The 14,739-nt window shown below is 39.1% G+C and overlaps 1 protein-coding gene across 1 annotated transcript in view; it reads left to right on the forward strand.

The window, feature by feature from the left end:
- The window catches only part of EYS (eyes shut homolog), a 1,577,782-nt gene that overhangs the window by 1,449,360 nt on the left and 113,683 nt on the right, over positions 1–14,739 (forward strand). Inside the window, 2 exon segments of the mRNA XM_027604057.2 lie at positions 1,331–1,423; positions 1,425–1,501. Of these exon segments, the coding sequence (XP_027459858.2) occupies positions 1,331–1,423; positions 1,425–1,501 (170 nt within the window).

Below are 14,739 nucleotides of genomic sequence, written 5' to 3' on the forward strand. Positions count from 1 at the left end.
AATAGGAAAGTATGTGCATTTTTGGAAAGGGAAGCTCTTCAGATTTCAAAATTGAGTATTCATTAGTATGATACTTTCCGGCAAGTAAATTTATTTTGGACTAAGGGGGTTAAAAGATGGAAAGAGGCTATGAAGAGACCAGAAAGATGAGGACAAGAGGAAAATTCCCTGGTATGGGCAAGATCTGCAAGTAGATTGGGAGGCGGAGTCATGAAACAAGGGATGCTGCCATCCTAATCTGGCACAGTCCTGCCACCTTTCCTTAAGCATTAACAGCATGTTTAGAAGACAAGATGTAAGCAGAAGGAAAAAAACTGTAGAGATTCATACATGGCAAGGTGTGTGGACTAAAGCAAGACAGGGGAAAAAAGGGAAGGGAAGGGCATTAATATTCAATGGAATTCATTTAGCTGTAAGTGACAAAACCCCCATTCAAACTGGCTCGAAGACCAAAAAAGGGGTTAAGATCCACTGGTTCGTGTAACTGCAGAGTAATGGTTGCATTTAGTACCCAAATAATAGTAGCAACTGTCGATCTATCTGCCCCAATCCCTTTCACTTGCACCGCTAGGCCTCAATCATCTCTTCTCTGCCGGGCTTTCCCCTCTGAATGGGCAAACGCAACAGCAGCTACCAGGTCAGCCCGCGACAGGAATGGTGGAGGAGCGAGTCTACAGAGGCAGCCTGGGGCTACCTTTACTTTAAAAGGGGGGGATAGATGCAGGGAAGGCAGAAACACCAGATTCCTGGTCCCCTTCCCTTCTGGAGAAGCTTGCCCAGCAGGTGAGCATAGTTTTCAGCTCCGCTCTCACAGACACTCTCAGCCTGGGGCCACCCAGCCATATTTGAAGAGGGGGAGATGTTGAGTCATTACGGCTCCCCACGGGGCTTTTCTTTCTGAGTTACCTCAAGGGTGGCTCTTGGAGGACTCTGTCCTCACTGGAGGAAGCTTATCCCCAGCTTGAAATTCTCCTCTGAGTGTTGCACCTAAGATGTTTTCTTCTAATAGGCATTTGAAGTACTTTACTGAGGCAGCGCCACACATATTTAATGAAGCCCTAAAAAGGCACCTAGTGTGAAATAAAAGGTGAGATAAATCAAAAATAAAAATAGATGGCTTAAAATAGAATTCATGGCTTCAGGCAAACTATAAAGCTGCTAGTCTGCTTTCACTGTGAAGTACACAGCTAGAAATACTTTAAAGTTGAAAAACACAGAGAAAGGGAGAAGACAAGCTGCAATTTTCATTTTATTTGTGCGTGTATGTGTGCCTGTGTGTAAAAGATCAGCTGTTTTCTGATTGGTTTTATCATTCCTTTTCCCTTCTCAGTGATCATGGAAACTGGTTTTGAGAGTGTCCGAGGTTGTACGCAGGCAAGATGTGCCAGTTTGCAACCTGTGAAAACAGCCCATGTGGGAACGGTCACCTCTGTTCCTAAATCCAGGACAGATATCATCTGCCTCTGCCCGTACAGGAGGTCTGGACTCCTCTGCATGGACGGTAAGATCATGTGATTAGTAAGCATGGTGCACGGGCAAAGGAGGTGACGAGCGGAGAAGTCAACAGAATCAAGGAAAGCACCTGACTGATCAAATATGTCTAATCCTTTCCTTGGTTCTCTTCAAGCCCTGCTAATGAGACGGATCCCTGAGCAGGTATTTCTCACAGCCGTCATGTAATTACAAAGGAGGTTAATGAGTTTACCCTGAGGTTAGACTAGAGAAAAATCTCTGTATTATAAAATCTCAAAGTCATTCTAATACTCAAAGAGTAACAAGGAAAATCAGATGCAATACATAAAATCAAAACATTTTATCTCATTTTGGCAAACTGAGGATACAATATTAACATATCTATGTATGGTAGACAAGTTTCTTTTTTGTTTAAAGATAGCAAAACCCATGACACGATTAGGGAATAACAAGAAACAAAATCACAAATAATATCCATGTGCTTCTCCTTAGGAAAATCCAGTATGTGGAAATCCTAAATTACAAAAAGGTACAAGATGGGGGCGCCTGGGTGTCTCAGTCATTAAGCATCTGCCTCCGGTTCAGGTCATGATCTCAGGGTCCTGGGATTGAGCCCCGCATCGGGCTCCCTGCTCGGCGGGAAGCTTACTTCTCTCTCTCCCACTCTCCCTGCTTGTGTTCCTGCTCTTGCTGTGTTTCTCTCTGTCAAATAAATAAATAAAATCTTTAAAAAACATTTTAAAAATTTAAAAAAGTACAAGATGCTGTAATAAGATTGTTTAAGAAGTAACTTGCCTAAGAATATAATGTTAGCTTTGATATACAGAAATAATATGTCTATAAATATTCCTAGAAATAATTAAAAGTAAAAGTATTTGGTATTAATATTTTATCAACTCAGGGCTGGACCTGTTTCATTTTATTTTCACCATAAAAAATTGTATTGTTTTTAATTTTTTTGAGATTGATTGATTGATTGATTTGAGAGAGGTGGGGGAGGGGGCAGAGGGAGAGAGAGAGAGACTCTCAAGGGGTTCCGTCTCACAACCCTGAGTTCATGAACTGAGCGGAAGTCAAGAGTCAGATGCTTAACCGACTGAGCCCTGGGTGGCTCAGTCGGTTAAGCATCCGCCTTTGGCTCAGGTCATGATCCCAGGGTCCTGGGATCGAGCTACACGTCGGGCTCCCTGCTCAGCGGGAAGCCTGCTTCTTCCTCTCCCACTCTCCCTGCTTGTGTTCCCTCTCTCTGTGTCAAAATAAATAAATAAAATCTTAAAAAAAGTTTTTTTTTTTTTAGAAATGAAGTTTACCCCTTTGGTGCTAATGGTATTTGTTATCAAATTCTGGAATAAGGCTATCAAAGTGAGCACAGGTCACTCTGCCCCAGGAGCAAAATGAAACAAACAGATCTAACTTGTGCTGACTCATCAATAGCCAGCGTACCACACCCTGATAGAACATGTATGAAAATTGAAACTAGAATAAAGAAGAATTTGTGACTAAAAGGTATTGAAATTTTTGGTATATATATCTTTAAGGAAATTGAGACAATGGATTTATATGTAGCTGGGAGAGGGGCAGTTAAGAAGTACTATGAGTTTCATTCTCTGGGGACAGGGTTATTTATATTAGAAGTTAACCAAGTCACTTTTATAAGAAAAGGCATCATACACCAGATGAGATTGAAGTTTTGTCATTTCCAATAAAAATAGAACCATTCATTCTATTGAGGTAAAAGCTATTGAAAAATGTAGCTGGTCACAAAAAATTTGATTACTAAAGGATGAATCATCAGTTTTGCTTCCTAGTAGAAAATTAGATTGATTTATTAGGCTCTTCATTTCATCGTAGGTAAGAAGAAATTCCTACATGCACCCATCCCAAGGAATTTCTCAAAATAACTAACCCTTCCATTAATATAGTCCATGAAAGTGCCAGAGCAATTTGAGATTCCTACTCTCATGGAGCTTACCTTCTAACTGAGAGGATCAAAAGAAAATAAAAACGGTTCAAGACACAGTATAAAGTTTATGAAAAGAATTATGAAGGAAATAACCAAGAAGTGTAGGGAGTAAGTAAGGTGACAGGTGCTCATGACAAGAATGACTCCAGAAGAGTAGGGATTTGTGCTAAAGCCTAAAGAACAAGAAATGTGACATATGAAACCAGGAAAGCAACTATTCAAGCAGAAGTTTCAGAAAAATGAAAGACTCTGAAGAGTGCTGGAACCTGGGCTTTTTGAAGAATGAGAAGTTGCTACTCTAGCAAAGCATAGGGAGCAAGGGAGAAAACCATCTCTGACATGAGCAGGGCCTACATCATAAAGGGTCTTAGGCACATGGGAAGGTTTTAGACTTTTATTTCTCAGTGCCTTAAGAAGCCAATGGAAGGTTTTAAAGAGGCAAGTGGTGTATTTGTATTTGTTTAAACCATTCTGACTACAGTATATCGATTTTAGAAGGCTTCTGTCAGTGACCCTGAGAAAAGATAATTTTGTCTAAGACCAGGGTGATGGCAGTGGAGATGGAAACAAGTGGATGAACTTGAAATCCGTTCTGGAGATAGAATTGACAGAATTTGCCGGGACGTGTGTGAGAAGGGCTGAATCAAGAACATCTAGATTTCTTTATTTTATTTGTTTGGACTATGGGTAGATTGTGGTGCCATGAGGAGGATTAGGAGCATAACAGAGTTTTTATAGGGCATTATTGGGAGGCAGACAAGAGTTTTATTGTGTACAGATGAAGGGCAATATGCCTGTTAGATATCCAAATGGAGAAGATATGAAGGTAAATGGGTAAATGATGCTCAAGCTCATGGGAGAGGTCACAACTAAAGATACAATTTGGAGAGTCATCAAAGTGGAGGTGGTGGTTGACACCATAGAACTGGAGACTGTCTAAGGAGAAAGGGTAGACAAAGAGGAGAAGAGGGCTGAGGACCAGGATTCTACTATTTAGGGATCTGGGAAAGGGGAGAAAGCCATGTGAAATGCCAATACCATCCCCAGACAAACACCCCCCCCACACACATTATCTTTTAGCCTATAAATATCACTCCCTTGGTGATGTTGCATTGTCTTAGCCTAGATCCCCCATCAAAGCTGAACCTGGATAAAGAATTGCATTGAAGTAGTTTATTTTAGAAACGAGGATCTCAAGAAACAGGAGTGTAGTAAAGACTTAGAGGCAATAAAACAGGAAAGGGGGGAAAGTCAGTACAAAGGTGTCTTATGGGGTTGAAGCATGGATAATTGTGCTTGATTCTACTGAGACCTTATGAGGAACTGTCTAAAATGACAACATTGTCCGATCTTATGAGGAAATGTATGGAACGATTCTGAGAATTGCCTGTCCAAAGGACAAGAGAGAAAAGCACTTAACCATTGACTCACGGTTCCTTTTGATTGAGGGTTACCCTATGGGACCTTAATTTTCCCACACTTCTATATTGCCATACAAAACTAGCAAAAGTGCAAGCTCTTGTAGGCATCTTGTAGGCAAGCAAAAGCTCCAGAGAAGCTGGGGATCGAGGAAAGAGAGCTTAACATATCAACATTCCATTAACAATCAAAAAAAATGCCCACTCAGAATGTCAGCTCCCTTCAGGAGCCATCTTTGCATCCAGCAAGCATCAGGACTTTCTTTACTACCCCAGCTAGTGTGAGGTAGTGCCCCATATCATTTCTTGGACCATTCACTGTTACAAATCTGACTTCCCAGAGATTCTCTAGAACATACTGGAGATATATCTATTCAATAGAGAAAACACAGAGCAAACCAATCGGCATGGTCATTGCCCAATTGCAACTACACGTGAGAAAAGGCACAGAATAATATCCAAAACTCCTTTTTTTAATCTTTGCCTTTTTGTTAATAACAGAGGATGAGAAATCAACTAGTTTTATCAGCAGTTATATTTGCTACATAGCACTTTTCTTTCAGATCATAGCCATATCTACCATACTAATATATTCTTCGGGGGATAATAGGAAATATAATTATGACGTTTCCTACCTTGTTGATGGTTCCACTGGGGAATTCATCCTGGGGCAATCATGGCAGTGATGACAGGAGCCAAAATAAACAAACACTGCAAATGGAAGATTCGCAGCTGCCTTCCTTTGTAAAGTGCTTTACTTTCCACATTTGTGCTCCTCATTCACACTTCCTGTTGCCTCCTATGCAGGCATAAGCTCTTCTGGTTTTCTTAAACCACATTTTAAAGACAAAGGGAGGACGCTTCATCTTGTTTCTTGCCGGCTGTGTCCTTTCTAAAAATATGTCTTAATTTACCTTATCCTCCCAGCCTGCCCCTGTCAATGGAACATAGCTTTTGAAGAAAGTAGAGAAACATGCACACTGAGAGCCTAGAATCAGCGTGGCTGGGTTAAAATCCCCACTCGCCCCCGCTAGGAGCCTGCGGAGTGATCTTGGGCAAGTCACTTGGTCTCTATGTGCAACTTCAAAGAGTCTAATAATAGAACCTAACTTACAGAGTTCATGAGAATTAAATGAGATGATTCATGTAAATTGCTTAACACATCACTGGACACATAGAAAATGCTTTTGTTTTGTTTTGTTTTGTTTTGTTTTGTTTTGTTTTGAAGAGCGTTCAAGCCAGGATTCTGACCCTCACAGAGAACTGCTATGTCTCGTCATTGTGGGAAAGAAGGCTGGATCTCCATCCTAGCTAGAAAGAAAACTCTCTAGGATATCAAAGGAAATCAAAATTAATTTCCTTTTAAGAATTTTTCTAACTTGGTGACACTCTTTGAAGTGATTAGAGACAAGCCAGGGTATTACAAAGTCAGGTAGGAAAGCAGCGCTCCAGGATACAGATAATCACCAGGCTATTTAAGGACATGATACCTCTGTAAAGCAGCTTAATGTCAGGCTGGCATTTTGTAATGGCATATTTCGAGTACATGTAATTTTCTGTCATGTAAGCTCGTAACTCTTTTGATAGCATCCACTCTGATATGATCCAGCTTTTTCTCTCCGACTCAACAGCTGTTTGATTACCCTGCTGTTCAACCCATCTCAATATCCCTCATTTCCCTCCATGTTTAAATTCTCTATTTTCCAGCTCCTGGTTACAAAGAAATGTTAAAAGATCAGGCCCAATCCCAGAGGGGAGCAAGAAGACAGGGGCGATTGTGGCCACACAAGAAAGCACTCAGGAAAGTGATTCCTCTCACCCTGGGTCGAAGGCAACCTTTGAGTGTCCTGCATTTTTTCTTCCTTAAGAACTGAGGGAATTGCCTCTCCTTTTGCTCAGTGGGAAGGTTCACACCTCCTGCCTTTCACCTTTCTTTCTATTTCAGCATCTGTAAAGAAAAAAGTTAGATTGGCACCTCTAAAAAAGCAGCACTTAAAATAAATACATGTATTATTGTACACTGAAATGTTCGTGAAAAACAGCTTTGATGGACTCCTGCAATCCAACCCACTGCATTGAATTAACACCTTTTTTTTTCCATTTGTGCAAGTGGCAGTCGCCGCAGAGCAAAGTTACAGTTATTGTTCCAATAATTATTGCCATTACTTTGTGTTCATAAGCAAATGAGTCTGTGTGTGTGTGTGTGTGTGTGTGTGTGTGTGTGTGTATCTGGGAAAGATTTTCTGCTCAGAGTCTTTCATTAGGTGTCTATAATTAATTTCTATCATCTTTCTCTAAAGGCATTATGCTTCCTACCAATGAGCAGTATGAATTTAGTCACATATATGTATACATGCACGACTGTGCATGCGCGCGTGCACACACACACACACACACACACACACCTGTTAAAAACAAGATAGTAAGGTATTTTGTCTTGGGGAATTATATTAGTTCTGGCAGAGTCTGCCAGTTACTCAACCAATATATTCTCTTTTTTTATTAATACATCCCTAGTGTACTGGGGGCAGTAATGTGCCCAGCTAAAATGTCCCAGCCTCCCTTAAAACAGAGTGCAGCCATGGACTCAATTAGGACAGTTGGATAAAAGCAGAAGTGTTGGAGAATTGTACTGACCTCTGGGAAATCTCCTGAAGAGTGGCATGACCCCCACCCTTGCTTCTTTCTTAGGTCCATTGTAAGCCTAGAATGTGTGGGAGATGACTCGAATTCCAGAAGTCATCTTGGATCATAAAGCAACCTTGAGAATGGAAGATACATGCTAGGATGGTGAAGCAAAAAGATGGAAAGGCTTAATTAAGTCCCAGATAACTCTAGACCCACCTTGTCATTCAGGGATTGTCCAACATCACACTTTTTTGTTAATGAGGGAGAAATAATTGGTTTTGCTTAAACCTCTGGTATTTTATTATACATTATCTGTTATATGTAGCTACACCTAATATTTACTGATATAGTCAGTGCCAAGGTTTCCCTAAACTTTATATCCTGATATGTTTTCTCAAATATTTCTCATTTTATTCATAAGCCTTCAGATTCCTTCTCAAAGAGAGAAGAAAGTACAGGATTTCTTGTGTCTTATTTCTCTTCTTTCAGTCTAGAAGATTTAATAAATTACAACTTTATAAAATATATCTTGCAACCCAATAAAAGTGTGGTATGAACATCGTTCCAATATTATAAAAGAAATACCAAAGTAAGCAGCAAAATGAAAACAACATTTTTGCAAATTAGAAAAATAATAAGAAAGCAAATTTTAGCTCTTACTTATGAAACATTACCTCTTATTTTAAAAGTACCCCCAGGAGCCAATTTCTAATAATCACACTAAATGAAAAATCAAATTAGTTTAATTCACATTTCAATTCCTAGGAAGGCATGCAGCTATTATTGTCTGCTTTTAAACAGAGAACAAAGACTATTCACTATCAAATTCTTACTAACTGTTTGCCTCTGGAATACTGTCCGTAGGACACTAAACTGTAAAGGCCAAATGTTCTTTTTGTTCATTCCAGCGCTTTGTCATCGTTTAGCAACCTCACAGAATTTTCCCTCCCCACAGAAGCATTTCCTGCTTATTAAAAATGTCTCTAAAATGGATAGACTATGCACAGGAGTAGAATTGTCTCTCCTGAATATATTTATGGCAAATTGATGTCATAGACATTTGTGGAAATGTAAACCTCTGCAGTTTATCCTGTAGCTCACCAGAGAATTGAACTTTGCCAGTCAGTCCAGGCCCTCCCACAAAGAGTCCATTTTTGTATCAAATGAATACTGTCAGATCCTACCACACCTAGCAGGTTATGCTTGGTCAGTTTAAGAGCTGTGCTAATGTGATGCACCTGCCAGTTACCAAGCAATGGAGAACACAAACACATATTAAAACATTCTTCACAGAAATGGAAAATTGATTAGAGTCTGGGTAAATTTATGCTACATGAAAGACTATAAAGTCAACATTTTATGAAGAGGCAATGGAATTTATTGATTGCTAGGAATGAAGTAAACAGGGGTGGAGATGCCTGTGTGTGATGTAAATTGCCTACCATTCCATACAATGATTAGCAGTTATTCAGTTCAAGGGGTTATTTGTTTATTTCCACTGACGCGCTCACGTTGTCTTTTCGAATATTTTGTCATTCCCTGACTTTGTGCTTGAAAATGGCTCCCTGTGTCTCTTGGGATGAGGTAAGAACTGCTTAAAATAAAGTGCAAACCTGACATGGGCAGACCCCACCTGATCCTGCCACCCCACCTTATCCATCCACCCTCTTGCAGTTCATGCTGTTTTGTATTTATCTCTTAAATGTTGGCCATTTATCACATCAGTCCTTCCCTCAGACAGTCACCTCTGTGAGGGTAGCAATCACATCTGCCGCAGCCATCACTGTATCTGTGGAGCAGTAAATGCTGCCTGGCGCATGGGAGGCTCTCACGTTTTGGCTGAATTGAAAATGATTTCAAAGTTCTTCAGAATATTCCATCTAAGCTGTCACCCTGAGCCTATTACTATGACTATAGCTATTAATTAGGAGCTAGTCAGTAAGTATTTGTCAAATTGAAAAAGTAAACTAATAAAACAATCAGTGAATGAATAGTCTAATCTGGAACATTTCTAAAAGTGTGTTCCACAGCATATTAGTGCTATAGGGTGGCCCACAGAAAAGAGTGTGTTGGAATGAACTCATATTTACTGAATGCTTACTCTATGCCAGGCCCTCAGCTAAGTACTTTACGTTCATCTTCCTACATGATCTACATAATAACCCAATGAAGTATGTCATTATTTCCATTGTGCAGATAGGGAAACTGAGGATCAGAGAATTTAAATAATCAGTCAAAAGTGAAATAGTTCATGAGTGGTAGGTAAATCTGGAATCCAGATCTCTCTGACTTCAGCCTTTTAAAAAATATTATATAGTACTCTGCTCCCCTTTTAGGAATCCAAGTGTATAGTAGTGATGTGGGAAACAAGGGCAAAAGAAAAATTAAATTTCCTTGCTACCTATAACCCACTGACAAGTCCTTAAAACAGGCAGAGGGACATTCCTCTAGGGACTCAACTGCCTCAATGTTAAATACTTTGCTAAGGGCAAAAGGCAATCTTGACCTGACCCCCAGGATCCTGTAAGTCTACTTTAACACATAAAAATTACTTTGGAAATTTCCTTTATCTCTACCCCCCAAGATACATGTTGGCAATAATCCCCCAAACATATGACCCACCGATATACATCTGAAGGGTCTCATGATTGAGGTTTTATTAGACAGCAATAAATAACCTTTTCCCAATAATAGCTAGCCCCCTGAAGGTCCTGGAAACCTTGCTTCCCAAATTCCTTAGAGACTTAACGCTATGCTTAATCCACTCCCAGTTTGAAAGTATATAATGGGCCACTCCTCATGACTCCAGTGCAGCTCTTTCTGCCCACAGGTCCTGTCGCCAGGCTTTAATAAAACCACTTTTTTGCACCAAAGACCTCTCAAGAATTCTTTCTTGGCCATTGGCCATTGGCTTCGAACCCTAACGTCTTTCCTACATCAATAGCACAGTGAAAACTCTGAGAAGTCGTATAATAACCCAGCATTAAACCAAGGAGCTCTTCTTTCTCACAGAGCAAGCCTTTCACAGAATACACTGCAGTAGTTTCCAAAGTGGTATATGTACCCTCCACTGTGGTATTGGAAGAAAATATCAGTTCTCTTTTTTGCCTCAATCTTTTAATCTCTACTTTTGTGTTTTATGATGTCCAAATTGTATTAGTGTATTAATACACCAAAAACAAGTTTAAATAAATAACATATAGGGGCCATGATCTAAAAAGTTTAGAAACCACTCATTTAGACTACTCCCTTTCAAACATGGCCTGAGAGTTTTATTAGTTACATTGATTTCAAAGAATTAATTTAGAGAAGCTGATTTCAAATTATGGTTGGAATGTTTAGGATATACAATATATAAAATTTATTATTTATATCCAATTGGTTGATATTCTTGGAGGAAACAATGGAGTGGCATATTCAAGAGCTGCTTATTCATGTTCTTATGGTACATTAAAACCACCCACTCACCCCAATACAATTAAATTTACTTAAATTTGCATTCTCTTAGCTCATGCTAACTGAGCTGCAGAGAAGACAGCAAGAGGACTATGGATGCAGGAGTAGAGTGGCAGGTGCCTCTGTTGATACCGGCAGCAGTCCCATCATAGAAAGGCAAGGATTAAGTGTTGTATGGCCGTTTTATGGAAATGTGTTCATTTGTGGTAGGCATTCCTGGACAAGAAGAGTCACATAAGGCCACTGAGACCTAAACTACACAGAACAAGTTTAAGTGGGAGCTACTTCTCCTTTTTCTGCATTGCAATTTAATAAAAATAAATAGTGCTCACAATTATGCTATGCATTTATCACTTAGGATTTTGGTTTGTCTTGATTTTTCTCAATGAGTCAAATGATTGGTACTTGCTTTTTTTTTCTTTTTATTTTTAGCAAATGATGACCCCTCAATACTTTAAGTGTCCTGAAAAGTACTCAACTTTGACAAGGAACCACACCATCAGTTAATATGAATTCCCATTCATACAATGGGGGAGATGCAAGTTATAGTTCACATATTTGATTCTTAAGAACAACTAAACCTGAAAAGATTGATATTTTAGAGGTATCATTTTGTCAACTCAGACAGATAAACAATTTCTTAGAGAAAAACATTAATCCATCAAAAGAGCATTTTTAGAAAGTGTATCAATTAGTGTAGAATTGATGAGTCAAAGTAATTAAACTGATCATTTCAATGTTCTCATGTCCTATGTCTATGATTAAAAGACTTGGCAAATGAGTTCTGGGATTCCTACCTATCATGATGTATTTGTGAAACAAAGATAAAATGGAATAATGAGAAGAAAATAGAGAAAGAGTACTTCTGAAAATTAACTATAGTTTGTAAACAAAGCCTGACTTCATACGTACCTATGTTGCATTAAGATTATCCAATGTATCCAACGTATACATTATTTCCACAATACTGAGCATTCCACATGCCTTCCCTGGCTTTATCATATCCTTTACCCTTGAGAAATAAAGGATAAATCCAAAGGTAAGGGTAAGCAGTCTTTGATAATCATGTCATGATCCCAATTTGGCTGTAATGATGATATTATAAACCCTGAACGTGAATGTGAACTACAAAAGGGAGTTCTACACATCCAATATCAGTAGTATGGCTCATGTCTCAAAATGTTGGAAGCACTTAATGTGAACCAATATAATTCCGGAAGGGCTATTTGAGTCCTTATTTTTATAAGTAGAGTGTGTTATAGGGATTACTAAGAATTGGGCTTCCTATTCATTTCTGAAATTTCAGAATTTAAAGAGAAAAGAATATCTTGCAAAAGCTCACCTATTAATCTATTTTAAATTAAGGTTTTTTTCCTGTGGGCTAAACAATAGACAAATATAGGTGTATTTTTAATTCCCTTGTTCTAATGAAAGCACATTAGTCCTGAGTAAGGGATTTGTGGGAAGTGAATTAACTCTTTCCTGACTCTTCTGTTCTCAGTAACAAGAGCGTAACTAGTGCCTTGTAAAGTTAATAGGGCTCTTTGAAAGTCAGCATTTTACTGCCCATTTCAATTTGCATCCATGACTTAACACCTGGCAGGGAACATCCAGTCTTTTCCAGAGGGCAAATCTAAATACTGCACCTAATGATTCAGCCTCCAAAATGACATTTTGTAATTCTCTTTGCCATTCCAAAGGGGCCAAGGGTATTTTTGAATCTCATCTTTTTTGTTCCTATGTATTAAATCAACTTGAAATTGTTAAAGTGCGACTTACTCCCCCAAGACTTTAAGCTCTAGAGAAAGAAAAGTCGTCATCAGAGTGAGTGGTTTAATACTGCTTGTTGGAGTGTATTCCTGTCAGTCTCCAGGTAGAAGGCTTAACACACACCTTGCTGACAGCTACCACCGAAGGGGGCTTTCCTGCAGGAATAACCCTCCGGCTGCCCTGCTGAATGCGTGTCCCCTAAGTACCCGTCAGGGTTGCTGTCTTAACCATGGTGGAGTTGATTTTTCCTGACGTAGCCATATCCACCGCATTTTAAGTTTGATTGCCTGTGTAAACTTTAAAACCAGAATGTTTAAGAATTATGTGTTTCAGAGGTCTTTTGTCTGTGGAATATAAAACCCCTTTGTGGTGTCGCCTGCTTCCTGCCTCCATTATACCTCTCCCCTCTGTTACTCGTAAGAAACAAATACTTTTGGGGAAAGTGCATCTTTGGGATCCTGGATTTTGAGCTACTGAATTTTAGTCTAAATCACTGTGGCAAAAGGAAAATGGAAAGCCTCAACAGCCATCTCTCCCACATGTTATGATAATTAGGGACTTACACAATTTCCCATCCTGCAAATCAAAGGACTCAAGGTGCCTCTCTGCCAACATCTAAAAGCTTTCTTGGTTATTCAACACTTGCCCTGTTGGAATAAGAGGGTATCAGTACACCTGTGCAATACACAAAGGGCTGGAAATTTATGGGTGTATTAAGCAAAGTCTAATTATAACTTGATAAAAAAAACACAATCCCCTTGACAAAAGCCTATTTCCAGAGAAGCAGCTTTTGTAAGAACAAACTTAGAAATGATTATATCCCGAATGTGCTACTTGGTAAGATTGAAAAGAAGTGTTGCTCAAAGCATTCTTAGCTACGGAAAGAACAACACATCTTTTTTTCACCCTTTCTTCTCCAGAGTAGAGTAGGGTGCTGCATCTTATCAACTCTTTAACATCTGCATGCTGTAATTAATGAACTTTATTGTTTCAGCAAACTCAAATAGATATTGTTTTGGGTTTGTTTGTTTGTTTTTTAAGATTTTATTTATTTGAGAAAGAGAGAGAGCACAGAGGGAGAGGGAGAAGCGGACTCCCTGCTGAGCAGGGAACCTGATGTGGGACTTGATCCCAGGACCCTGAGATCATGACTTGAGCTGAAGGCAGACGCTTAACTGACTGAGCCACCCAGGCGCCCCATAGATACTGTTTTATTAACTACCAAGTCTTTACATCACATTATAGGTGATGAAACTGAAGTTGCAGTATTGAACTATTAGTTCTGTATGATGGGAAGGCCCTACTCTGGAGAACAGAGCCCAGATCCAGGTCCAAAATGTGACCCAACCAGCTGTGTGACCTCCAACAAGTCACTTCTCCTCCCTCCACTTCACTTTCTTCATCAGCTAATAAAGAAGTTAAATAGATTGTTCTCCTCTTTTTCAATTTTTTTTTTATTCCAATCAGAACCCTTAGACTGAGAATAGGGAAAATCAATCATGAGTTACTCCTGCTGATTCAAGTGCAGTTCTATGGTGTGTCTCCATCATTAAGTTCATTATGAAACAGCCAATCAGAGTTAGCAGGTATTTAAGACTTGCATTGAAGACATTGTTCTAAGTGCTTTATATACAATATCTCATTTAATCCTCAAAAGAGCACAAATGGCAGCTATTATGATCATCCCCATTTTATAGATGAGAACACTGAGAATTGCGGAAGGTAAATAACCAGTACGGGGAATGGTTGCTTAGGGGCTTACTCTGAATCCTACAGATACGTCTCAAATACAGACTCGGTTACAGTGTACTTAAAGCAAAATCTAATCATGGAAGTGATTACTGATTATTTTAACAGAGACTGAATAACTATCTTCTTAAGAATAACAGATCTAGTATAAAATTATGAGTCATTGATCAAGTCTTACCATATTATTAAATTCTATCTAAACAAACCTAGGCACTTGGGAAGATGTGTTAGTTATCAGTTATGATTTGTCCCATGGGCACAGAAATTTATTAGATTTGACAT

This window comes from Zalophus californianus, chromosome 7 (assembly GCF_009762305.2).
Source record: "Zalophus californianus isolate mZalCal1 chromosome 7, mZalCal1.pri.v2, whole genome shotgun sequence".
NCBI classification, from domain to species: Eukaryota; Metazoa; Chordata; class Mammalia; order Carnivora; family Otariidae; genus Zalophus; species Zalophus californianus.